The sequence below is a fragment of the Oreochromis niloticus genome, linkage group LG7, assembly GCF_001858045.2.
Source record: "Oreochromis niloticus isolate F11D_XX linkage group LG7, O_niloticus_UMD_NMBU, whole genome shotgun sequence".
NCBI classification, from domain to species: Eukaryota; Metazoa; Chordata; class Actinopteri; order Cichliformes; family Cichlidae; genus Oreochromis; species Oreochromis niloticus.
In genome coordinates, this window is record NC_031972.2 from 32698860 (window position 1) to 32724766 (window position 25907).

Sequence of the window (25907 nt, forward strand, 5' to 3'; positions counted from 1 at the left end):
ATATCATCAACCAGTACAGACAAGACCAAAACCTGAACAAGCACGGAGGGGTTTCTTACACGGATGTAGACAACGGCCACATAATTACCACAAAAACTTCCAGAACAGAACCTGCAGATTAAACTGACATCATGTTGTTGAATATTGTTATTACACGGTTTGAAGACAATAACGAGCTGCTGCTGCCGCCGCCGAGTGAAGAGCAAAATATCACTATTAGCTGTGTTCAGGTGCCAAACCACAGATACTGTTATCTGTCAGTATCATCTCACACACACACACACACACACACACTTGGAGTGATAAGCTCCTGGTGAAGGTCTGACTTTACGTTTTCACAGGTGTACAGCAGCAGTCCCCAGAGGGAGTGTCTGCCTCTCTCTTTGTCTGTGACACACACTTCATCATGTTCAAGTCATTTAGATTTAGTGACTTACAATCCTCCGAAACAAGGCTGACAAATTACAGGCTAAAGTTAAAGACGGAGTTAGAAGAATTGTTATTTTCTCTCTCTTTCGTGAATTAAAGATATTGTTAGACTTGCTCCTTCTTGGTTCAACGCCAGTGCAGGTGTAATGCTGCCGCCCACAGACCACCATTCAACCAGATCAAAGATCAAACAAGTAAAAGTTGCACAAAATTTAGACAAGGAATCCACCAACTGAAAAACTGATGTGAAAGTGAGATAAAAAAAAATCCAAGGTTCCTGCGAAATGTTCTCATCTTTCAGGATATGAAGTCTGCCACGAGTCTGCTCAGAAGTCATGGGGAAAAAAGGGGGGCTTTAGAAATCATCTGAGAATTTAGTTTGAAAGTAATTCAGCCATCACCATCTGCATGTTAGTTGGTGCAGACTTTAGCACTATGGCCTCACAGCGAGGCCTTCCCAGTTTGCCGTGGGAGCAGAAGTGAGATGGATAGTAAAACTAGAAAAGTGCTGTGAAAATGCCAGTGCATTTCCAGCCATAGTAGGACGACCAGATCCACTGAATGTGGGACAAAATGTAGTTGTGTAGTAATCCTTTGGGTTTCTGTGGGGATTCATCTGCTCCATAACCGGTTTCTGTGAGTGGCACTCCTCTTTTCTAGATCAAAACGGGAAACTCACCTTCTGCCAGTTTCACCCAAACCTGTGTAGTTTGAGTTTTCATTGTGACTTTTATTTTTAAAGCCATTTGAAAAAACTGAAAAAAGGGAGACTTAAAAAAATAAAACAAAATTTGGACTTTTCTAAACTACAGCCAATCCAAATGTGGGACACTGTTTCAATATGTGGGGATAGAAATGCTGAGAAGTCCTACAAATCTTCTCCAAAAGAAAGTGTGCTGACCTGTCCACCTCATTGTTTCCTTTCCTTCAACCTTTGTCTCCCTCCATTCATGTATTCCTCTCTTTTCTTACATGCTTTCTTTCATTGCCTGGTTCTCCATTCATGTCACTCTGCATGCTTCCCTGTAACTTTCTGCATCAACACTGGCCTCTCTCTATTTCACTCTGTCGTTCGAGCTCTCTCTGTATCTCTTGCTGCCTGTCTTCCTTTCATCTCTCGCCATCTGCCTTCCTCCATCTCCATTTTCCTTCCTCTCTCTAACTCTTTTCTTGTCTCACCCCCTCTCTCTCTCTCTCTCGCTCGCTCGCTCTGTCTCCCGCCCCTCCCGCTCGTCTCACTAAAAACTTGGCAGTGATCCCCGTCGCGTTTTTTTTTCTTCCTCTCCCGTTCTCTCTCTCTCTCTCTCTCTCTCCCCACTACTCGTTTGGGGGATTGCGAATGAATGCGATCCAATCTAGACCTCGGCTAAGAGACATGAATTTTCATTAATTACAACCTTGTCAGCAAAAGCATTATGGGAGCTGAATATGAAAATGCTAATGAGGAGAGCTCATTTGCATATTTTTCTTTGTTGGAATGTCATTAATTATTACGTTTTATGATGATGAATGCAGCTGTCGATGGTTGGCCCTCCATGCCTAATTAGCTATCAGAAAATCCTCCGATCAAAAAAATGGATAGGGATCCCAAACTTTACTTTTCATTTTGCCCCTCTTTCCCTTCCTCTCCGTGTCACTCCATCCCTGTTCTTCAACAACTGCTTTTATTATCTCTTACACTTCCTTTCATTAATGCCATTGTATTCCCTCATTCTCCCTGATTCAAAACCAGTCTTTTCTTTTGGTTTCATGTGCTCTTACTTTCATGTCTTTCTTGTTCCTCGACCACATTAACCTTTTTCTCCACATCGTTCTTTTTTTCCAGTTGCTTTGTATTTGTTAACGAGGGAGGTCAGTTTTTCAGATGTCCTGCCATTTTGCTTGCCTTCACCTAGAACAGGTAAAAACTTTTTTTTTTCAAATCACGAGCCTTTGATTCCTGGCTCTTTTCGATCTAGTCCTTTAATTGTTGACCTTTGACCTCTACCCTGCTATTGCGCTGAATTTTTTTAGCTCTAGTCCGTTAGGTGTAGCTCCCAAACCTAAACCCTGCACCTTTACTCTAGTCACTATAGCTTTACCCCCTAAAGAAAAAGATAACCTTCATTATAATTAGCTCTATTTTCTTTTCAGATCCAGCCCAATTCATTCAGTCTTTTACCTTTGTTCATGTCTCCCTTACTTTTTAGCTTCAGTCCAGACACCTACAGTACAGAAGCGCCTTAGTCCTTTTACTGTATTAGTTTTATATCTGCCAAGGTTTCATGACAGTTTTGAGTGCTTGAAAAAAAGGAACCTGGACATCTATCTGGTTCATGAAGACGTTTCATCTCTTATCCAAGGAGCTTTTTCCGTTCAAAACTGAATCCGAAGGTCAGTGTCCTTCAGTTCAAGACTGAAGAAGCATCTTGGATGAGACATGAACTGCCTTCACGAACCAAAAAGGAGTAGTGCTACATTTATCTAACTATAATAATGTGACCTGATCTCCTGTCGCCTCATATACTTATTCTCTGGTTCCTTTCCCCCCTTTTTCTTACAGATCCTTTAACCTAACATTATATTGACCCACCATCTGGGGGCAATGGTGGCTATAGCTCAGGAGACGGAACAGGTTGCCCATTAATCAGAAGGTCAGTGGTTTGATCCCTGGCTCTCCTGGTTTGCATGCCTAAGTGTCCTTTTCCAAGATATAGAACAAGTAATTGCCCTTGATGCATTCATCAGTGTGTGTGTATGATAAATATCTGTGCACTGTATCGATGTGTGTGCTGTGTGAAAGTGGCTAGTCATGTAACAATGATTTCAGTGGTCAGGAAGGCTAGAAAAGCTCTACATTATATCAAGTCCAGTTACCATTCCTTGTGGGTTACACCCATTTGAACTATTTTACTCAGCTGATCACTCAGGTGTAGCACCTTGTCCTTGTAGAATTAATTAGCTCAAATTTTTAGCTTCAGGTGTATCTTCTGTCAGACCTCCAAACTCATTCCTGATTTTGTAGTTCTAAGAGTGAAACTTGCTACTTTTAAAAGCATGCAAGTCTGTGATGCACTACTCAGCTTGAGCAAGTGTTAACCAAGTGCTAACTAGTAGGATTTTGTCAACTTTTGATGAAAACTTGCAGCTAATCAGATGTATTTGCAGGGAAACAGCTGATGTGATTATCTCTTTATTATCTATCTGGCGTGAACGGTGATGATCAGTTTCTGATACTTGCCTTTGTTCAGGTCTGTCTTAGATAACCAAGTTCAATACATGGAGAATCAGCAGTCCACAGGCTGGTGACTTCCAATAGGTCGGGCAGAAGGTGCGTCATCTCACCTGAACGCCCTTTGCTAATGTCCACGTCTCTCCTCACCTCTCTCTTTCTGTTGTTCCCTCCATCGCTCACTCTTTTGTCTAAAAACAGTAACACTGAAGACTTAACAAATCCCCCCTCCAAAAAGCCACTAACGAACGCCCCCCCCCCTCCTGGCTTAATGAATGCCAGGCTTAATTAGAGCACCATGATGTCAGAGACATTAATTATCAGTTGGCTTCGTTTCAGAAAACACACAGTGTCTCTTTTTCTGTCTCTCTCCCTGTCTGTCTCCATCTTCGTTTTTCTCAGCATCTGTTTTTCTCTTTATTTCTGTTTTCCATTTTTAAACTGAGATTTCTCGACTCTAATCTTTAACCAACACTTGTTCGTTTAATGGAAGCGAATCGGCATGAATTCATTTCTGATATACGCCATTTTATAGTGTAGGTCTAAATCTCACACGAGCGTCCGATTTGTGCATTCATGTGACTTTTACAGAGCTCCATCTTTGGTGGTCTGGCATACATGATGATGTTAGTGATACCGAAGGACAGCTTACGAAGGTCATTGGATGAAGTGTCCAGTGCACATAGACATACAGGTGTAATTTAAGGCAGATTTAAGGTTGAAAAAGGCTGAAAACCCAATACCTGACATATTTTTTTTGCAACCCGATTCCACATCAGTATAACTACTTACACTCATTTTACCTCTTGTCTCCACAGATGAGCTACATTACGCTTAAAGACTCAGTAGCCTAAAGAAGTAGACTATTTTTTTTATGACAGGGCCTTTTGGTATTAAACATTCATTAAACATTCACCTGTATTTTATGTACAAAAATAAGATAAAGATGAATGTGCCAATTTAAATACTGTGTCAAAATCCGACTGTCGTATCCTCCCATCCGCTTTTCATTTTAGACTTCATTGGTGACACATACTGCTAAAAATACCTTGTCAACGTGTTACTTTTATCCATTTATGCTAGAAGTTTGATTTCCTCTTTCCTCGCAACTTTTCTTTCCTGTGCAGGTGTTTCAGGTACTCGCTGGTCAGAGACTTCCTGCTCTCTTGCTTTCCTGCCTCTTTAAGTTACAAACATGTACACACATCCCCGTTCTAATGCATATCCTACAATACTGACTCTCCACATGCTTTAGTTTTGTGCTTTGTTATGTAGTGCAGTTAACTGAGCTGGTTTAAATTACTTTGCTGTATTCCTTTTTTTCTATGTTGTTTCAGGCTCTGATGGGCATTTCTTTTATTTTAATGGCTTTTTGCTCAGCTGATCACAGCACATGTAGCTTTATCAGCTCCTCTTTGTACTTCAGACTTTCTTATGATGTTCTCTCCATGTGAAAGTTCTGACTAGTAAGTAAGATTGTGAGTAAACTGTAATCACAACCAAAAGAGTGTGTGAGAAAACCATAACACTTTATGCACTCAAACATTTCTCCCCTTTACCACTAAGACTAGTTTTAGCTGCTGGGTAGATTTTCAAAACACCTAGCTCGCTCACATTCAGTTTATTATAGTGACCAAACAAGTGACCGAGACAAAACTTAGCATTAGTCTTTGTTAATTTGTATTCAATAGCCTATTCTTAGTAGGCATAAATTTAGGCCCTATTAAACACCCCAACACTATAGTTAAATTTAAAAAAAGTTATTCTAAAAGTTAAAAGAAAAATGAAAACTAAAGTTGTTATAAAGCACACTTTAAGACAACTCTCACCAATTGTGTATAATACACATTATTTGTGATACTGAAGTTTCAGACTCTAAAAAATATGGACATTGTCCTTTAAGGCTTGCAGTGTGCATGTAGCCCCTCTGATGATAAAATACAGTTCATCTTTGGCCTCTGGGAGCCACAGTTATAACTGAAGTGCTCTCTCTCGCTCTCTCTCGCTCACTCTCACTCACTCTCACAATAAACATACTGTTTAATGCTGCACATCTCTATCTCCCTCTCTCACCTCTCACACACAAACAAGCACTCTCTCTGCGCCACACACACACACACACACACACACACACACACACTGTAGCGTGGCTGGCCAGATGGGACTCTTCCACATGACCAAGCCGATCAATCAACACTGAAGGGCCCAGGTGCTACTACGCACCATTTCACAGTCTGTCACACACACACACACACACACACACACACACACACACACACAGACGAGTTGTACACACACATAGCAGTGGAGACATGCAGAGATAAAGGACACACAAAATGCACGCACACTGAAAGAGGCTCGAAAATTCTCACATACACGCGCACACACACACACACACACACACACACACACACACACACACGCACGCACACAGTAGAACATGAGTGACCTGAGCTTGGTCTCTTGGGGCCTCATCTGGATGGATGACAGAAGATGGAGAAGACAGACAAATGCATGGATGGACAGACAGATAAACACACAGACACAGATAGATTTTTTTTCATATGTTTGGCGGTTTTGAAAACTTGATGGGTCATCATAAGGTTTTACATTATAACAAACCTAATATGATTAATTTTTCTCAAGATCCTTTCGTGTGTTCAGTATTCAGTATATGCTCTCCATAATGTGTCGAGACAGTAAACAAATGGTCGCATAAATTTACAATAAACCGGTTTAATACATCTGCAGAAATGAGCAATTTCTTATAACCGCCCCCCCGCCCCGCCGCCCGCCCGCATGAAATTTCAGGGTTTAAGATTAGTTGCTGACCTGTAGAAGCTATGACAGAGGAATGAGCTGATGTTTCTACGGTTCCATGTAGTGAGGAGTTCAGGATGGATGGATCGGTCATAGGAGCTTGTTTCTGTCTCTGGCTGTTTAACTTTTTCGAACCAATTACTTATTTTAAACAAAAGCAACTGCAGTATTTCATTGGTGGACTGTAGTTTTGGATGGCACTAATAAATCTCATCAAAGCAATATTAACACTTGTGTGTGTCAATATCTCCCAATGAAAACAACTTATTGTGTTGTTTATGAAGGACTTGTTAGATAAAAACAATAAAGACACTTTTGTGACTATACTTTTTTATACTTTTATTTTAAGTGTAGTGTAACTGTCATGCTCCTGGGTGGTCGGTGGTTCTTCCCTTGTTCATCTTTCTCTGTTACCTTCTCTATTTTCTTTGCAGTTTTGTATTTATAGTTTGTTTTTCCTTCTGTAGATTTTGCACTTTGCACTTATCAAGATTGCCTGCAATCCCTGCATTTGGGTCCACTCTATGCAGCACCAATTTATGAAAGGCACCACTCATGGTGCGGATGAGGTAGTAGCAAGTTTTGTATTTACTTACTTTGGGATTGCCTACCTTTTTCACCACCATGAGATCAAAATGCTAATTTGCCCAATACTATTGCTGATGCCTAACATGGGAGTCTGCTGGCATTCCCAAAGCTGTACGTCACCCCTTTTTATTTGCTTAGCATTAGCATGTTAGCTCTGTTAGCACATTATCTGTCTCATTTAGCTCAAAGGTCCACAGTACAGCCCTGCAGACGGATCAGCCTTAACAACAGCCTTAACCGTTGTTAAGGCTTTGTAGAGTCATTGCTGCTGGTTGAAGATATTCTAAAGATGCCTTACACGATAGTTTTGATCATGAAAATAAGAATTTAACAACACTGGTGATGGGATTACTTTCATTTTTGCATGCCTTCAACCTCTAAATCAACATTTTCAACCACATACACTGAGATTACTCTTGCAGCACGGAAAGTAACAGCCACAGAGGTCATATTATGGTGTTTATCACATTTGCTGTGATGTTTGGTTGCAACATGCAGTTTTCTTGGGGACATGCTGACAAACTTTTTGAACCACACATACAGGCACAAATATGCCCCTAATACCAGGTGCTCACAGTCTTTGTCTTTGTGAAATGAGTGAATTTTGGCAAAAAATGAAGGTAGACATTAAGAGCTTAATTGCCAAGCTCGGACACCACCTGCCTGTAAAATGTAATAGTATAGTCGTAGCAGTAATCGTATAGTCAGACTACCTTCTTTTCAAAATGTGACATTTAACTCTGACAGTTTTTTAAAAATATATACTCAACACAAACCCCCTCACATGATCAGGAACCCTGAAGTGCTGAACCGTTCCTTTCAGAGTGTACATTTCACATTTTCCCCCCTCCACCCTCTCGCCTTGACGAGACCTATTATTACAATGTCAGATCTAATTACACAGACAATTTACATGTGATACACAGCCCCTTCAAAACAATAATATACTAAATGCTCTGCAGTGGCTTACAGTGTGCGTCCGTGTTAATGCATTGAAGTCAGCGCAGCACTAATCAATTTATGATATCCTTTCAAAATACTCGAAGAATGAGACAGTCGATGCTCAGTTTCAATCAGCAGAGACAATAGAAAGAAAATGATTGAGGGCAGAGCGGGAAACGAAGAATGCTACAAGAAAAATTGCCTCAATATTTCAGGGTAATGTGCAGCGAAAGTGAAGATTACCCTTTTCTTATTAATCTTTCATCATCTTCTTCCTTCTGCCACTGAAGTCTTAGGTGCTCCTCAGAACCACATGATTAAAAAGTTTTCATGTTTGTCTTACAGGTCAGGGACAGTGTGGAAAATCACGGCCCACATTATCATGAAAATCATGTTTTTTGTGATAAAAAAACAAAACAAAAAAAACACGCTTCATAAAGCAAAATGCATGTTTTAGGGCAAAATCTTTGGTCTGTATTTAGTCTACAGAGCTGGCTGAGGTGTCATCATGTGACCCTATTTACACATAGGTCATGTGATAAGCAGCAGTTCTACAACCACAAACCCTGTCTGAGTTTTGTGACTTCAACCATTTGCGCCACTCTTCCTCGTTTCCTTTTTCCCCTCATTGTAATTGTTCTTCACATCCCATCGATGTTTAACATTCTGAGCACAAAATCAAGACCAAGCACAGGGAGACTGGGGTGGAGGGTGGGGGTCAGACCTTGGCACCACACCCATCTGAGGTAAAGGGGTCCCCTTGTCTACATATTTTAAAAAAAACAACAACAAACAAACAAAAAAACAAAAACATGAATACATATATCCATATATTTAGATAAAGAAAGGTGCAAAAAGAGGAAGTCACATCAAGTGAGAAACTGAGAATGACATAAAAGAAAACAAGAGGACTGCCAAATTTAGATGAGAAACAGAGTGACTAAAAGAGGGTGAACGAGAGGAGAGAGACAGATATGTATTTCTATATAAAGTGTCCAGATGTGACCTCCTCAGAGGGGGTCCAGCCTCATGGCTCAACACTCATTAATAAGGTCACACAGAGGTGAGACAGACGGCTGACTCACTGCATTTCAACAAAAACAGCACGAGGAGGAGGAGGGAGCCAAGTTCACCAGGTTTATAAACAACTTTTTATATACAGCGTTGCTTAATGCTGCAGAATGCTGCATTTTTTAGAAGTTACAGTATAGGAAAGTGATTTGGATGCAATCTGGGAAAAAGAAGAGCAGCAAACATTTTGCTAGGTTTATCCCTTTGTCAAATTGTCTTTTTCAGTAAAATTTATTGTAATAAATAAGAAGTTTAAAATTAGCATTTGCATTGCAAGCACATAAGCATGCTGATGTGCATCATTTGAGAATTTTATCTTCTTAGGGATTTGAAGTTGCTCTTTCTCCCATCTGTGGTTTCACACCTAAAGATATGCCTGAAATAAGGCCAAATGCACTGATACAATATTTCAATTGGGTGTTGGTTCGATCCTGAACAGTGAGAGCTGACATACAAAGGAGGAAGTATTTTTGTTCCCCATATGTTTGCAGAAGTGAATTGACACAAGTGAAAAGCTCCAATAAGATGGTGGGTTTTCTCTCTCTGTGATGTTTTACTTTGACTCTTGTTATGGTAGGATGTTGGCTCGAGTCAACACTTGTTGGGAAGCTTTTATTGCATTTACTGTAACATAGCGTGTTGTCATCAGCTTGACTCAAAAAGAATGGATCCTAATCACGCCATGGCAGTGAGGAAAACTGCTGATTAATTTAACAATGATATTGGATTGGTTCTTAGTGTCAGCAGATAATGGAAAAGGCTGGATTGATCCAAAACATCTTTTATCTTCCCTGACCGTGTAGGTCTTCTTTCATCCATCTGGCTGCCCCTTGCAACCAGACACATTGAAAAACATGAGGGTGAAGCATCTGTGGCAACAGGTAGAGCTGTGGGATCATCTCAGTCACGCTCTAAGAGTCACACTCTAATATTGAGATCCCAGTAAGTTGACTCTGTGGATTTTGCGTTTTCAGTGGAAAAATCCATTCATAATTGATTCAAGTGACTTGTGAGTCTCAGCTGACTTTCTCTAACCTTAGAAACAGAACATTTGCGTTATGACCAAAGCTAGTACCACTGAGTAATACTGGGCTGTGAGTGCAGTTTTATGATTGGTAGTATGCAAACTGTCATGGCCACTGATCAATACGTACCATTACCACAGAGAGCCGGGGAAAGGCTGCAATGACAGTACTGTAAGATGGTGAAAAGTGTGCTCTAAGCCCCCAAACTGGGGCATCACACCTCTATGATGTCATACAGATCAAATAATAGAAAAAAACTGTCTGGAACTTGGAACTGAGCATTTTAAGTAGTCTGAAGCCAGAGGTACTGACTCACAGGATTAATAATGGAACTTGGAAATGTGTAATGTGGATATCCTCTTTGTAAAAGTACGTGACAGAAGTATATGACTGAAAATAAATAACACATCCACTTTAATGAATTAATACTGTTCTGACAAAGGCTAATATGACAGACAAGATTATCCTCTTCAACATGATTAGGCACTGAACCTTGAGTAATTTCAGAGATGATCATACACAACAAACTCTTTTGCTTAATCCCCCAAACTGCAAATGTGACCAGAGGAATTATTGGAGAACACATCCATACATGACAGTATGAAAGCAGGAAAAGTGAAAATTAAGCTACATCAGATTGTTTATTTCTAAAAGAACAGAATGTGCTTACAAGCTGAAACCACTGAGACCCTCATTTACTATGTAGGTGACAGTTACAGTGCGTCGGTCTGTGTGTGTGTGTGTGTGTGTGTGTGTGTGTGTGTGTGTGTGTGTGTGTGCATTTTGGGAAGGGGGGTTGGTTGGTTGGTGCACCTGCTCTGCCACAGCAGCTACACACAGGTATTCACACGGGCGCATATTCTGTGTTACCACATACACACACTTACATGCATGAAAGTGAGAATCGCTCACACAATACCTCAAAGTTCCACACACACAGTTTAAATACACACATTCACACATGTATTAATACACACACACAAACACACACTCACACATTAAAACATTCAGACAAGTGCAAGGTTGCATTCAATCACACACACATCTACACATACACACAAAGATAAAAGCAGTAACACACACTCAGGTACAGACCTGACAGTATGACAAGGTGAACTTGAACATACACATCAAAACGCACACAAGTACAAGCACGCAGTCATTCGATCGCACAAAGAACACACACACACAGCAACGTTCAGACCTCTGCGTTTAACCACATTAAAGCGCACATATACACACACACACACACACACACACACACACAGAAGCTGACATCACACACTGAGATACCGACAGGGTAAACCTGCCAACTCACACACACCATCGAAACACACACATACACAACCGCAAACCTACAAAAACACACAGTTAAATTAAAAAAAACGACATCACAAATTCACACACACAATAGGCATAAAACCACACACGGTAAAATTTGTGCACATATGTAAGTAAAGGTCCACATTTACACACACACACCATCTTATTCTGATTGCTAGATCACTGTGTTCGTGTGCACGCATGTGTGTGTGTGTGTGTGTGTGTGTGTGTGTGTGTGTGTGTGTGTGGTAGCAGATTAATCTAGTGGGGTCGCTGAGATGACACTAATCCCTTCGCTGATTATCTAGAGCATAACATCACTCTAATCTGTTGGGGGGGGGGTTAAGAAAGGCAGACAAGGTTAGAGAGGGAGAGAAGTGGGGTGGGGGGGTGCAGGGCCAACATGTTCAGATTTGGTTCATTAAACTCTGAAGTGTTTCTTTCTTCTTTAGAGTCTTGAACCTGAAGGTGACCTAAATGGGCTGCAGTTGCTCACCATTGAAGCTCACAATCATGTTTATGGTATAAATAAAATATTTAGTGGTTGTTTTGATGGTGCAAAACTGCGCCATAAACTGCCTTGTTGTGAATCATGTGACATTTGATCACGAACACTTCTTTGCTCTGAATGAACTTCGCTCAAACAAACTGTAAATGTGATGGACACTACACCCTGGCGACATGTGCGCAACCAAACGGAGGCGATGCGAAGCTCTGTCACAGTCCGCTGCTACTTTTAAGACTCTTTTAAATGTATATGTTTAGTAGCTAACTGATTACGCAGGGTACATTTGGGTTGATCAGTTACATCTTTAAGATGCTTTCTTTCAAATTTCTAATCCCAATATGGCTCTTTTTGCTCTATCGATTGAACTGAATACTAGATGATATAGTTTATTATACTTATAGTAGCGTTTTCAAACAGTACAATTGATTGTTTAAACTTGTCTAGGCTTTGTCCGGTTTATGTTAAATAAGCAGCATAAAGCATTTTCACATATGGCACAATAACCGCCACCTTCCAACCAGATGATGAGAACATTCTCAATGCGGCTAGTAAATGCCGTAAAACAAGCAAAGCAAAATATCACCCGCCATAGCAGCTGCAAAGCAACAACAGATTGACCTAGAAAGCCTCAACAACCCCCTAACCATACCAGAGCAAGCAGTTAGTAACTGTCTAGCAACAGCCAAGCAACCACAAAGCCAACTAAACAGAAACACCTTGACCCCAATCCATCGTGAAGATACATTTGCAGATGTTCCTGAGAACTGGTTACCAGATTATTGAGCTTCTCCTCTAATTCATCCTGTTTTTTTGTCTTCTCATGATACTAAAACATTGATTTTGAGACATCCAAACATGAGTCTTACCCCTCAGTCATTATTGACTCACAGCCATAGGTGAGGGTAAAGATCGACCAGTAATTCGACACAGGCTCATCTCTGAAGGCAAGAGATCGATATGGCATTCGTATCAGTGCCAACGTTTCACTGATCTACCTGTCAATTTCCTGCTCCTTCACTTCCCAGTGTTAATATGACCCCAAGGTTCGTGAACTCCTGCCTAACCCAGAGCAGGAAATCCATGTTTTCCAATCAGAACCGTGGCCTCAGAGTTGGAGTTGCTAGTTCTCATCCAGGCTGAGAAACAGTATCATTGATATCTTAGTATTGGTACTGAAGACTACAATATCCATCAAGACACAGAGAGAGAGAAAAGCTAACACAAACATCAAACACAATCAAATTTTACAAGACCAGTTGACTGAGAAATGGTTCTGTTAAACCCGAAGAGTCACAGGTAGAAAGCAAAGAGGGAGTTTTCTAGAAAACTCTTAGCAATGATAGAACTGTGTGTGCTCCATATCCCCTGCTGTCTCGGTCTCTTAGCGTTATCATTATCAAAGTAAATTGCAGCTCCTGTGCGCCAGATGAAATACAATATTTCCATTTTTGACTCTGCATTGTCTGCTCCCTCTCTGTGTCTGCAGATACATAAAATAATCACAACACTGTCACAACACATTGCACTCACAATGGATCATTCCAACATGAGGCCCACGACTCTCAAGTTTTACATTTCTTTTGCCACGTTGGTGCATTCGACACCCGGGTTTGGTTCATTCTATAAGATAATAAAAATGTTTTTTTTACACTTTTGCTTCAGCTGATTTAATTAATAACCTCCCCTTCGTGAACTTTGCTTTTAAACACTTGTGCATGCATATATTAAAACTTTAACACGAGTCCTCGAGAGGCTTAGGCCAGTTTAAACTCCCCATAATGACATGAACAAAATTAATAAAATGTTTGTCATCATTTTTAATTAACCACCACTCACGCATCTGTCTAAAATCCATTAACCACTTGAAACCAGACTGCTATGCCCTCTAAAATTATAACATTTATAAATCGGTTAAAAAAAAATATCAAAAGGGGCTTTTTTTTCTTTTACAAGTTTAATTTCAGCACTTTAGCTCCACTGCGATGTTTAAACAATAGGTTCAGGGAAGGTCTTTTCCTGTTTTTTATATGATTGTACCCTTGTGCACAAGGTCAGACATGAAAATATAGATGTCCCAGTTTCGTGTGAAAGAACTTAACTGAGCTAACAAAGCCCTAGCCTCAACACTATTCACCGTTGAATACAAGCCAAGCCTTACTGCAGAACATCAAGCTGGACCTCACTAATGCTTTCATGGGTAAATGTGAGCAAACTCTGACATGATGCAGAAACCATGAAATTCAAAGTGTGGAGGCTGCTAGAGCACCACATTAATGCCAGCTGTTTTGGACGCTATCACATATGGCCATTAAAGTAATCAACACACTTTTGTTGGTTAAGTGTCCTTATACCTTTGCTCATAAAATGTGAAAACAAGTATGGTCAGTCCTATAAATTCCCATTTTAAAATGCTCAACTTTACGGTATAAATAAATGACCATCTATCCATTTTCTTCCAATAATCCAGTTCAGGGTCACCGGAGGGCCTGGAGCCTACGCCACCCATCACTTGGCAAGTGGCAGGGTACACCCTAGACTACACCCTAGACAGGTTGCCAGTTTATCGCAGGGCGAATACATAAGTCACTTTTCCACTAGTACTTACTTGTCTCAGTTTGACTCGACTCCTCTCAGGTTTAAGGGACTTCCATTAAGGGCAGTACCTGGTACCCGGTACTTGTTTAGGACCTAGTCAGCCGGATTTCCAACTGAGCTAGGGAGTGACATTCATTTGATGAGTCATATGAGCAAGTCTTCCACAAGAATCAGACCTGGCTTTTTTTAAAATCGAGGTGCATACAAATTATGTCATTGGACTCTCAGGTGGTGTTGCAAGAGCAATCCCACCCACTTCAGGTGGCACTTATTTATAAAGAAAAACAACCAAAACCAAGTAGTCACGTCAAGTCGAGCAAAGTAGGTATTGCTGAAAAAGAGGAAATAGAGACACACAACCATTCAACCTCAAATTTCCCATCTGTGGGCCAATTTATACTCACCAGTTGACCTCAACCGTGTCTTTGGACTGTGGGAGAGCCCCCACACAAACAAGGGGAGAACATGCAAACACTGCACAGAAAGGCCCCAGAAGGGATTCAAACAGAGGACCTTCTTGCAGTTGTGGTAACCACTACACCACTGTTCCACCTTATAGATCAACAGCTTGTTCCAAATGAGTTTTAGTGTCACCCGCCAATTTACCCCCTTCTTAAGAAATGTGGACAGAGTTTTTGTTGTGCAGCATTTTAGTGTAATTGTCTGTCAAATAATTTGGTTTGCTATTGGTTAACTGCAGTAACAGACCAGACGTGAGTGTACTTTTTTTGATGAGTGAAATTCTAGTATTTGATTTATATGTACCCTGCTAATCAGGCTTACTGATCTACCTAAGCTAGTCTCACCCTTCTTGTCTAAATATGGTCACTTGTGGCTCCAAAAAGACTAACGGCTCCAAAATGCACAAACCAATTTGAGACATCATGGTAGCTATGCCCATCTTTTATGTGCAGCCAAAGAAATATAGGGAAAAAATGCACAAACAGCACATTTGTTTTAACTCTGTCACTTCGAGTGGAGGGTTTAAGATTCAGTGCATCACAAGTGTGAGCTCACTCAAAACTAATGAGAAGAAGCACAAGAGACAGAGTGGCAGAAAAAGGCAGGTAGAGTCAGATAGCTGAGAGCTAACATCTTCCATTTTTGATGCATCCAGTCAAAGGTAATTAAGCTCTGTTTAGTGTGTGTGTGCATGTGTGTGTGTAAGTACATCTGCATGTGTGTGTTTCAGTGATTATATGCCTGTGTGACTGTGTGAGAGGAAGAGAGAGAGGGAGAGAGGCAGATTATCTGTGTCAGTGGCCATTTGCTCACAACTGGCGCCACATCGAAGAGAGCCAGAGGCAGAGAGCATCATGGGTAAATGAGCACACACTGCCTGGCGTTTTTCCACACAGCGGGCCAAGAGAGGAAAGAGAGAGAGAGAGAAATTGCATGCCAGATGACCTGTCTCCTCCAGTGTACGCTAGTGTTTCACTAATTCTCCGCAGACACACGCACACACAGTCAGGACCCGACAAAGCTGTGAATCTAAAGCTGATGGCTAGAAATAAATAAATTGTGAAAATAAATAAATAAATAAAAATGCATGTACCCATGCACACACATTTAGCTTGCACCATACCTGTTACCCTGGAGTTGGTGTACGGAGGTGAGAGGCTGTCATGTGACGCCATGTACTGAGACCCATCGGCATAACTCTGAGGAGGGAGACAGGACATCTAGTTAGCAATACAAACAGCATCATCTGTAGCATTACAAGTAGAAATAGCAGTCCTTGAAGTTGTAGAGATACCACTGGATGACTGACACTTTTACACTTTCCAGTGTACATGGTGTATACAGCAGCGTATAGTTCAAAATGTTTGGAAATATGTATGAAAACTTAATGTGAAGCTGTAAGCAGCAAGTTTAGCAACGGGAGACGGAGCTTCTTGTAGGCAGGTTATGGTCTAAGTTTGACCAGAGCAAGCGTAGAAAAAACACAACAGAAATGACAGGAAGCAAAGCTAAACATGTGTAACACAGGTCTCCTGCCAATCTGAACACAGGAAGTAGAAATTTGTGCAAACTGGTGGTAGTGAAGACAGTTTGGCTGAAGACAATTATAGGCTGAATCTGCTGCTGAGATGCTCTTGATGGAACTTCATAAAAAGCTTCAGCCTCTTCTGTACCTAGCTGTATATTGATATTCAGCATATTTACTTCTTTGGCAGATAAAATAAGTAGCTGGTAAAATGGTGGAAAGAGAAAGAGTTAAAAGAGAAAATACTGGATTTCTTCACATGGTGAGACAGGACAAACGGTTATCATATCTATGATAAACGATTATTAAATGTGAATGTAATATTCACAGCTTGGTACTCTTTCTATGCTCTGTTGCTATTCTACAACAGTTTAGTTCATCTTTGAGGTCAAAGTCATCAGTGATGATGAACCCAACCTTAAAAGTAAAAAGTAAAAAAAAAAAAAAGAAAATAGTTTTTGATGTGTGCAAGTTTTTGTATTTTCTTCATTTCCCGATTGCCACGTTTAGGGAGAGTAACTTTAAAAAAAATATTTATTCTGACTGCACTGTGTTGGGTTTAGGATTATGGTTGGGGTCACTAACAATGACTTAGGCCTCAGATGATAGCTCTGATCCTCTTTAGTACACATTTCCTGCTTGCCTTTCTACAATATACTCTCAGTTTTAGTTGAAAGATTATAAAAAAATAGAAGAATCATGTCAAAGTCTGGGATATACAGTGGTCCCTCATTTATCACGGGAGTTACGTTCTAAAAATAACCTGCGATAGGTGAAATCCGCAAAGTAGCCAACTTTATTTTTTACAATTATTATAGATGTTTTAAGGCTGTAAAACCCCTCACTACACACTTTATATACCAGGGGTCCCCAATCCCAGTCTGCGAGGGCCGGTGTCCCTGCAGGTTTTAGATCTCACCCTGGGTCAACACACCTGAATCACATGATTAGTTCATTACCAGGCCTCTGGAGAACTTCAAGACATGTTGAGGTAATTTATCCCTTTAAATCAGCTGTGTTGGATCAAGGACACATCTAAAACCTGCAGGGACACCGGCCTTCGTGGACTGAGATTGGGGACCCCTGCTTTATACACTTTTCTCAGACAGGCATGAACATTTTCACACTTTTCTCTCCTGTTTAAACACTCTCAAAGTTCAAACCTTCATAGAAAAATAAGTCCAGTATTATAGAATGAAACCAAAGGCACTCGCGGTTGCCTTTGACTGTGCAAAATGTTTCGCGGACATTGTTGTGTTTGTTGGGGAGAAAACTTACAAACATGCAGTACAGCACTTCAGAGTCACACTGCTAGCGATCGAAGATTTATGTAAATTTGACAAGCTGAACGCATTCTGTACTGTACAGGAGACAAGGCACGAGATTGATTGACAATGGTCTACAGCCAATCAGGACGCAGAACACAATGTGCAGTGAAAAAAAAAAAGCATGCAAAATTGCACAAAAAAAAATCAGCGAAACAGCGAGGCGTGAAGGGTGAACCACGTTATAGCGAGGGACCACTGTATTACTAAGTGAGCATTTGCTTCTTGTAGCCAGTGTGTTCAATGTGAAAGAGATGGGCAGGTGCAAAGTAAGTGGCAGGGGTTAGATTGTCGAGGCTGGACGACTGCTGCCATCAGCTGTGATGAACTGTGGTTCAAAGAGGGGCACAAAATGAACCAGGGCCTGGGTGTTGAGGGATGTGCACTAACAAGTCTGATCCACAGAAGCTACAATTCACAGCTTACATGACCTGGACGACTCTCAAAAGATGCTGTAACTCTTTAGGCTTAAGAAGAAAAATGGCCCCAGGAAGTTTGAACCCAGAGCCTTCTTAGTGTGTCATTGCTAATATACAATTATCACTTTGGAACATGAATGTACCTTTTTGGCTCGTTTAAAGGGCCAAATACCTTAATTTGAACATGAAAGGCACATATGTGATCAACAGTTCAAACACTGTTGTTGTTTGGTGCTTAAGATCCAAGACACTACTGTACAAGTGGCGGAGAGTTCCAGCACTTCAAGGTTTTGATGGCCATTAAAAACATCTGTTTGAAAAACATGAACAATTCTAAGGGGACAAAAAAAGTGAAAAGGTCGCTGCCAACATAGCCTTAGTCATGAAATGATGAATGTTACGAATGAAGGCAAACACATCAGCTTTAGTAATCATTATTAGCAGTTGTTGTAATTTGTTACCTTGGAAGAACGACTTCCACTCGCCCATGATGCTGCACCCGTCCTCTCCTCCATATCTGTGAGACGGGGAGAGAATGATGGTTACTTTTTTAAATGACCAAAGAAAACACACAACACACGAATACTGACAGTACAAAATTCAGTGTCCAAAAATGATGTGTTAATCAGCTAGCAAGAAGCTGATAGATCAAAATACTGAAAAAATGAAATAATAACAAGTAAAAAGAAACACTTTACAGCACTTCATTGTACATGATGTTCTAAAACACACAGTCGTTTCGTTTATACTTGACACATTAAATATCTTCAGTCCTTAGTTTTGCATTTTAATCACTCACAATATCAATCAATATCTTTAAGGACTTTTATATTACAATTGTACTGTGTCTATAATCAACCACAGCAGCGTAAATCATTATATCACCATTCCCCAAGTCATTAAACGTTATTGATTATGATTGCAGAGCCTTTAATGTGTCTCAGGAAAGTTTAATGGTCCTTTAAGCCTTCTGCGGTCCACTAATATCCATCAAACTGGATTAGGAAGTTATATTTTACAAAAGGTCAGAGTGTTGACTGAGGGGTCACAGGTAACCTATGAATGGCACGAGGTTCTGCAGGGTCATGATGAATTCTTATTCCAAAGGCTGACCACATGGCACACTGCAATCATCCTCTATGGACATTTTATGTTTATTCCTATTAACAGACTAGTTTTAGTTGTCAAAGTTAACCAGACCTTTACTTTAAGGTCAAGAGACATCAACATCAACAGAGAGAGGAAGAAAGGAAGGGATACATGACAGGTAGACCGGTGCATTCAGGTCGCATAAAATGTGCAAATGCTGCTCTCACATACAGTACACACACACACACACACACACACACACACACACACACACACACAGCAGCCTCATGCATTGTAATGCACAAATCTCTCTTCAATAGGCTCTTCATTGTGTCAGTGTGTGTATAGTGAGCAGCTTACATTCATTGTCGAGTCATTTGGAATGTCAGCTTATCTCTGTGTGAGTGCGTATGTGTGTGTGTGTTTTAGCACAACAGAAATAAACTGGTTCGGTTACAGAAAGCCTTTTGGAATTAAGCCAAACGTCCCCACCTTGACAAAGGTACTTTTGGGCTATGACTTTGTATAACAGATTAGAACAGACCAGAATATAATAGAGAATAAAACTTACGACGGTTTGGAGAAATGACAAAGAAAACACTTGATGGTAAGCTGGATTTAGTGATTGGCTGCATTTGAAAAGCAGTAACACATATTCAACAATGAGTTGATCTGAGGGAGTGTGTTTGATAACCAGGTGGATGTTTTCAACGAACACCTGATGAACACTCGATTTTAGAAACGCATACACGGAAAATGCATAAGACACTATATTTGTACAAATGCAGTTTGTCATCAAGCCATGAAAATTTAAGGAACATGTTATAATTAGGTGAATTTGGGGGAACTACATTTGGAGCTTAATGGCTTTAGGAAAACTAGTTTAACAATTAGATATCGAGAACAAATACTAGGTCAGAAGGTTTTCAAGCAGATACTGGATTTAAGGTAATTAAGGTAAAAGATTACATTTAGGGAACTTACATTCAGTCAGATTTAGGATGGATTCAACACATCTGCAAATTTAGACAGTTTATATTTTATCACTCAGACTGACAGATGATACATTTGTTTGACCAGATTGTGGGAATTGAGACCTGAACCGATATAATTAGGAGACATGCAACTCGCCTGGAATAAGGGGAACACACACTTGATCAGACAAGCATGTCCAACTATGAAGAACTCAAAAAGAGGTATAAAGATGTGGGCTTAATGCAATACAAATAAGATTTAGCAATTAACTTTACAAAACTGGAGGTCCTTGGTTTTGACGTCTTGAGGTAAAGTTGTCGAGTTGTAAAAACAAGTAATGTAAATATTCTGTTATTAGAAATATGTCTATCATCGTTATTGAGATTTATATTAAAAGGGAAGCTGGAGAAATATTAACTGATAACTTGTGGAGAAGGGATGAGATTAAACTAAGCGTCCACTTCTTCCCACTCCTTTTCAATATGTACACTGAATCAGAATCAGTGAAATGATATTTGAGTGGGTTTTTTTCTCATTTTCTTCTTCCTAAATGACTTTCTGTTTATGTGAAGAACATAACTTAAACATAGTTGGTGTGGTAGAATGGATAAGCAGATTTTGGGAACTTAATTAAGGAATTTTAGTAATGTTGTACCCATAAGGGGAACAAACACTGCATTATTAATCATTAACTAGAGGTGTAGCTCTGTAGTATAGCGGTTAATACTTTTGCTTAATGTAAAAGATCTCCAGTTTGAGATTTGGAGAAGCCATAATCCCCTGGGAGATGCTGTCAAGAAGCTGAGTAGTTTGATCTGGTGAATACATAGTGAATCCGTTGGATTCTTTACCTGAAATAAAGAAAAAGCTAAAGTGGCTTTATATTCCATGTCCTGGTAAGCAGTTGTTTTCAGGTAACCAGAAATATGATTCTTTATATGTTTTATTTCTTTGGTAATGCATATTTCTGTCCGGCAAATAAGGTGCAGTTTGAAAACAGGAAATGAGAAGAAGGAAAAAACAAATTAAAAGTGAAGAAAGGTTTGAAGACTGCTGGTCCTGATGAGGTAGAAATGGTGAAGATGGGGAAAAAAAGAGGAAGAGGAGTACAGCAATTAAAGAATGCATCTCTGCTCATTGAAAACTACGAAGAAGGGAAGATTGGATGAGAGGGAGGCGAGGAAAAGGAGGAGAGAAAATACAAGTTGGGTGTGCAGAAGTTGAAAGATGTGGCGAAGGAAGAGAGAAGGAGGAGAGAAGGAGGCGTCCATGTGTCCTGCACCTGATAAGGCTCCGATTGAGGGCTATAAATTACACAAGAGAGAGGGAGAGAATTTACACACAAGCAGGGAAACACACTGAAAAGCACGGAAACATACAGCCCTAACCCTCTATTTCTCCCTCTCTCACACTCACACACACACACACACACACACACACACACAGTGCAGGTTATCTATCATCAGTTAATGAACTTAGACTGACAGACAGCCCCATGTCTCTCACACTGATCCTATTAAGACCTGCCTGACACAAAACAGACTCCTATTAATACAGTTACCCTATGTGTGTGTATATGGGTGTATATGAGTGTGAGTGTGTGTGTGTGATTACTGAGGACAAAAACAGGCCTGTGCCCAAGTACTACCATTGAGCCAGTCTTTGTATTCCATGTGAGTGTTGTGTTGTTTTTTTTTATATTTTTTTGGCAGTAAAATACAGTTAACCTGGTCAGTAGAGAACCATGTAGGGTTAGGGTTTGGTTTTGGTTAGTGTTTAGCATTGACAATTTGGATAGTTTGGAAACACCGTAATACTTTATAATGTAAAATCTTGCTAATTTGTCTATATTAAATGTGCCTGAAAGAAAACCCAATCCAAATCAAACCTATATGGCCATCACTGACCTAGTGGATGTTAATATGCTAATTTAAAAGGGCTGATATTCAGCTTTCAGTCTCCATTAAAGCAAAATCCTTCAATTTAAAGATAACTAGCTCAAACCCCAGCTTATTTTCTTGAAGCTACAACTTAAGGAGGTCACCAAAAGGAGTCCCATACAGACAATTGAAAGGAAAAAGTTTCACTGTATTAAAAATCATAATGGCAACCAACACACAACCAAAGCAATCTCAAGGAGGGTTTTATTTTGTTGCAGTACCCTCTTTGGAAATAATTTCACCCAGCAATCTTCAACAACCATTCAGTAATTGGTTACAGAAAAGACATTTTTCCCTAGTGACCAGAGGTTGGCAATTGGTTGCAAACAGGTCTCCAGACCTGTGTAAATGAGGCCTTAGATTAGACCCCACATCAGAGTTTAAGTAACAGACACAGCTCAACATCAGATGCTCAGACAGCATAAACCAGAAGTTAATAGCTAAATTGTTGCAAAGAACTGATTTTTAAGAAGACCAGTAAGAGAGTGAAAAGCATAATTCCTTGGACTTAAAAATTAAAAGCATTTGAATGAATAGGTTTGGGTTAACTGTATTAGCCACTTTCAGGGAGAAAATTTTGAAATAACTGACCAATTCTACTCTGTGGCACATAGTTTAAAGATTTCAGTTTCCTGGCACACACAGAGGAAAATGTCAAGTCAAAAGCAACCATACACCACGAACAAACGTGTTATATATGTAATGATGTAATAGCATGCTGACAACTGAAGACTCATGCAGATACACACACACACACACACACACACACACACACACACACACGTGTTGATTAAGGTAATAAATGGCCTCTGATTGACAGAAATGAGGACAGTGGTCGTGCTGTGAGAAAATCAAGCGTATGGGTGTGCACCTGTGTGAGCTCTGTAGGCTCACTGTTCTCATCTGGTCTCCAACCAAACTCTATAATTAACTATAGGCCTTCCCCAGCCCCCAATATACAAATGTCAAACAGTGTGTGGTGATCAGAAACAGAACTATTGACATATTTGTTAATTTAATAAAATGTGCACGCTCAAAGACGCAAATAATCCTAAAATGATTTTTTTTTTTAAAGATAACTGTTTTATTTTTGTTATGAATGAAAATCATTACCTGGAGTCGATTCAACAACGATCAATAATTCAAGATTCAACAAAACACAATAATGGCAAAAATAGAACAAGGTAATGGAAAATCATTTGTTCCCAGAGAAGATTTAAAGAAAAAAAAAGAGCTGCTTGATGGTTTTTTGATCATCATGTTCACTGGAGATACTCTTAAGACTCTCTTTTAGTCAAACTTAGCTGTGTAATCAAACACTTTTACACCTTCCCAGTTGGGAACATCTCAAACAGAACCTCTCCCAAGGTAATGACTGCAGCCATAATGAGTTGTAAAAGCCTTAAAGGCAATTTTATTTTGGAATTGACTTGAAACGTGAGAGCTGCACCACCAAGTGAAAATCAAACCAAATCTCATGGTAACTGATTTTTGTTTGGTAGAGCCCCATGGACATATCCAGCTGGTTCAGAACAAACGGCCAATGTGCTAAATTGCTGAAGGCACCCACACACTGTGATATTTTAGCAATATTCTGATGCATGTGGACTTGATTATTATATTGATGATTATCCATAGCTTCGGTTCCTTCTGCTCGGTCAGCTATACTTTCTTCTTTGCTAGAAATCCAAACATTTTGTCCACTGGAAATCTTATGAGGTTAATAACCAGCATTAAAACTCTCACTCTTTGAGATACAGGACAAGATTTTCTGATGACTTCCGCATTTTATCATGCTGGAGTAGTTATTCGGCTTTAGGTTGTTTTAGGTGCAGTTCAAATAATCACCACTAGGTGGGCTTCCAGAAAAACACTGCCTGTGCATGTAAAACAGTTTGTGTTTAACCTATAAATTGCTGTGACCTTCTTTGGGTTAACCTGACAGGTTCATTCCTTTCGGTGCTCACTCAGCTTCAGTTAGATCCTGTTTGAACAACTCTATTTGAATCGACCCTTCCAGCTATTTTTTACTGATCCCCACAGGGAAATGTGTTCTCTGCATTTAACCCATCCACAGTATAAGACGAAGTGAGCAACCACTGTGCAGTGCCTGGGGACCAACTCCAGCTGTAAGCCAAAGCCTTGGTCAAGGGCACAGACACAACAGAATTAACCTACCATGTTTTTTGATAGTGGGAGTAAATAGAGATCCCAGAGGAATCCCAGGGAGAACATGCTAGCACCACAAGGAAGAGCCTTTCAGTGGTCCAACTGCTGTTAGACCACAGTGCTGACCAGTATATTTACATTTAAACTGAAAATAGAAATTATTTCAGGAATGAATCTTTAATGAATCTTTGTCTTCAAAATCTGCCACTTCAATTTGATCAAGTTTCATTGTACTTCAGTACTTCATATTCAACTCACATATGATCTTCTTTAGTAATCCACACTCAACTGATTCAATTTTGGAGCTAAATCAGAAATATATTATCCTTGTTATATATTTTCTGTTTCAGGTGTTAACATGGTGGCCCTGAGAGGTCAAATGCACTGTAACTTAAGAAACCGCTAAACACAACAATGCTGCAAAAGCACACAAAACACAACGAAAGTTCAATAAGTGTTTTTTAGGAGACGATGTGATGGAAGGGTGCAGAAGAGACAGAAATCAAAACATGCAAAAGATTTCACGGAAACATATTTAAAAGAAGTGGAGGATATTTCAGTGTTCTGAGACAGAAAAAGATACAAGGTAATGTGTGTTTTTTGTGTTTTGTATGATTTATACAATGCTGTACTTTGCTATTAGCTGTTTACTGTTAGCTTGTCACTTTTGCAGCTGGTCTGTCACATTATTGTCTCCCCAAAAACACTTCTGCTGTGTTTTGTGTATTTTTGCAGCAGTTTTTTTTTTGCTGACATGTTCTTAAGTTGCAGTGCGTTTGACCTCTCATGACCACTAGGTCACTATAGGTCACTATAAACAATATTTAAACAATAAACTACAAATAAACTATAAACAATCTGTTTTGTAAGTTTCAACCTAAACTGCAAGCTGTCTTTAAAACCTGTGAGGATGGCATAATAATCACAGGAGTAATCACCTGCAGGATGAAAGAAAAAGAGAAGAGAAATAGAAAATGAAGCAGGAGGAGACGTAAAAACATGAAGGACCACAGATGAAGATCTAATTCAGTCATTTTAGGAACTGAAGCTTCTCGTACTTTCACTGAGCTAAACTCAGATTATTATCCAGGGCGAACACACACACACACACACGCACACACACACACACACACACACACACACACTAAAACGAGACAGTAAGAATTAAGAGTCAGATTACATCTCTGTATCTTCTCCTTTAAAGCTGCTTAAACTGTCTAACACCCACAATCTCACTACGTGTGTGTGTGTGTGTGTGTGTGTGTGTGTGTGTGTGTGTGTGTGTGTGCGTGTGTGTGCGTGTGTGTGTGTGTGTGTGTCTGGACAAGCAGAGGAAGTGATGAAACAATCACATTCAGGAAGTCGACCATGTCCTGTTTTGTTATATGATTCATGCCCTCTCTCCTCATCTCCCTTTCATTCCTTCCTTTGTTTCCTTCCTTTCCTTTGCCCTACCTCTCAAACCCCATTTCCTCCTCTTCCTTTACTTTC

General features: G+C 40.0%; 1 protein-coding gene across 8 annotated transcripts in view; it reads right to left on the minus strand.

Moving 5' to 3' along the window:
- tcf4 (transcription factor 4) overlaps nucleotides 1–25907 on the minus strand; it is a 235976-nt gene that overhangs the window by 159799 nt on the left and 50270 nt on the right. For all 8 annotated transcript variants that reach the window (XM_025909412.1, XM_025909408.1, XM_025909409.1 and 5 more), the window contains 2 exons: nucleotides 18705–18760; nucleotides 16098–16173 (listed from right to left, as the gene is read on the minus strand). In XM_025909412.1, the coding sequence (XP_025765197.1) occupies nucleotides 16098–16173; nucleotides 18705–18760 (132 nt within the window). The remainder of the gene's footprint in view (nucleotides 1–16097; nucleotides 16174–18704; nucleotides 18761–25907) is intronic.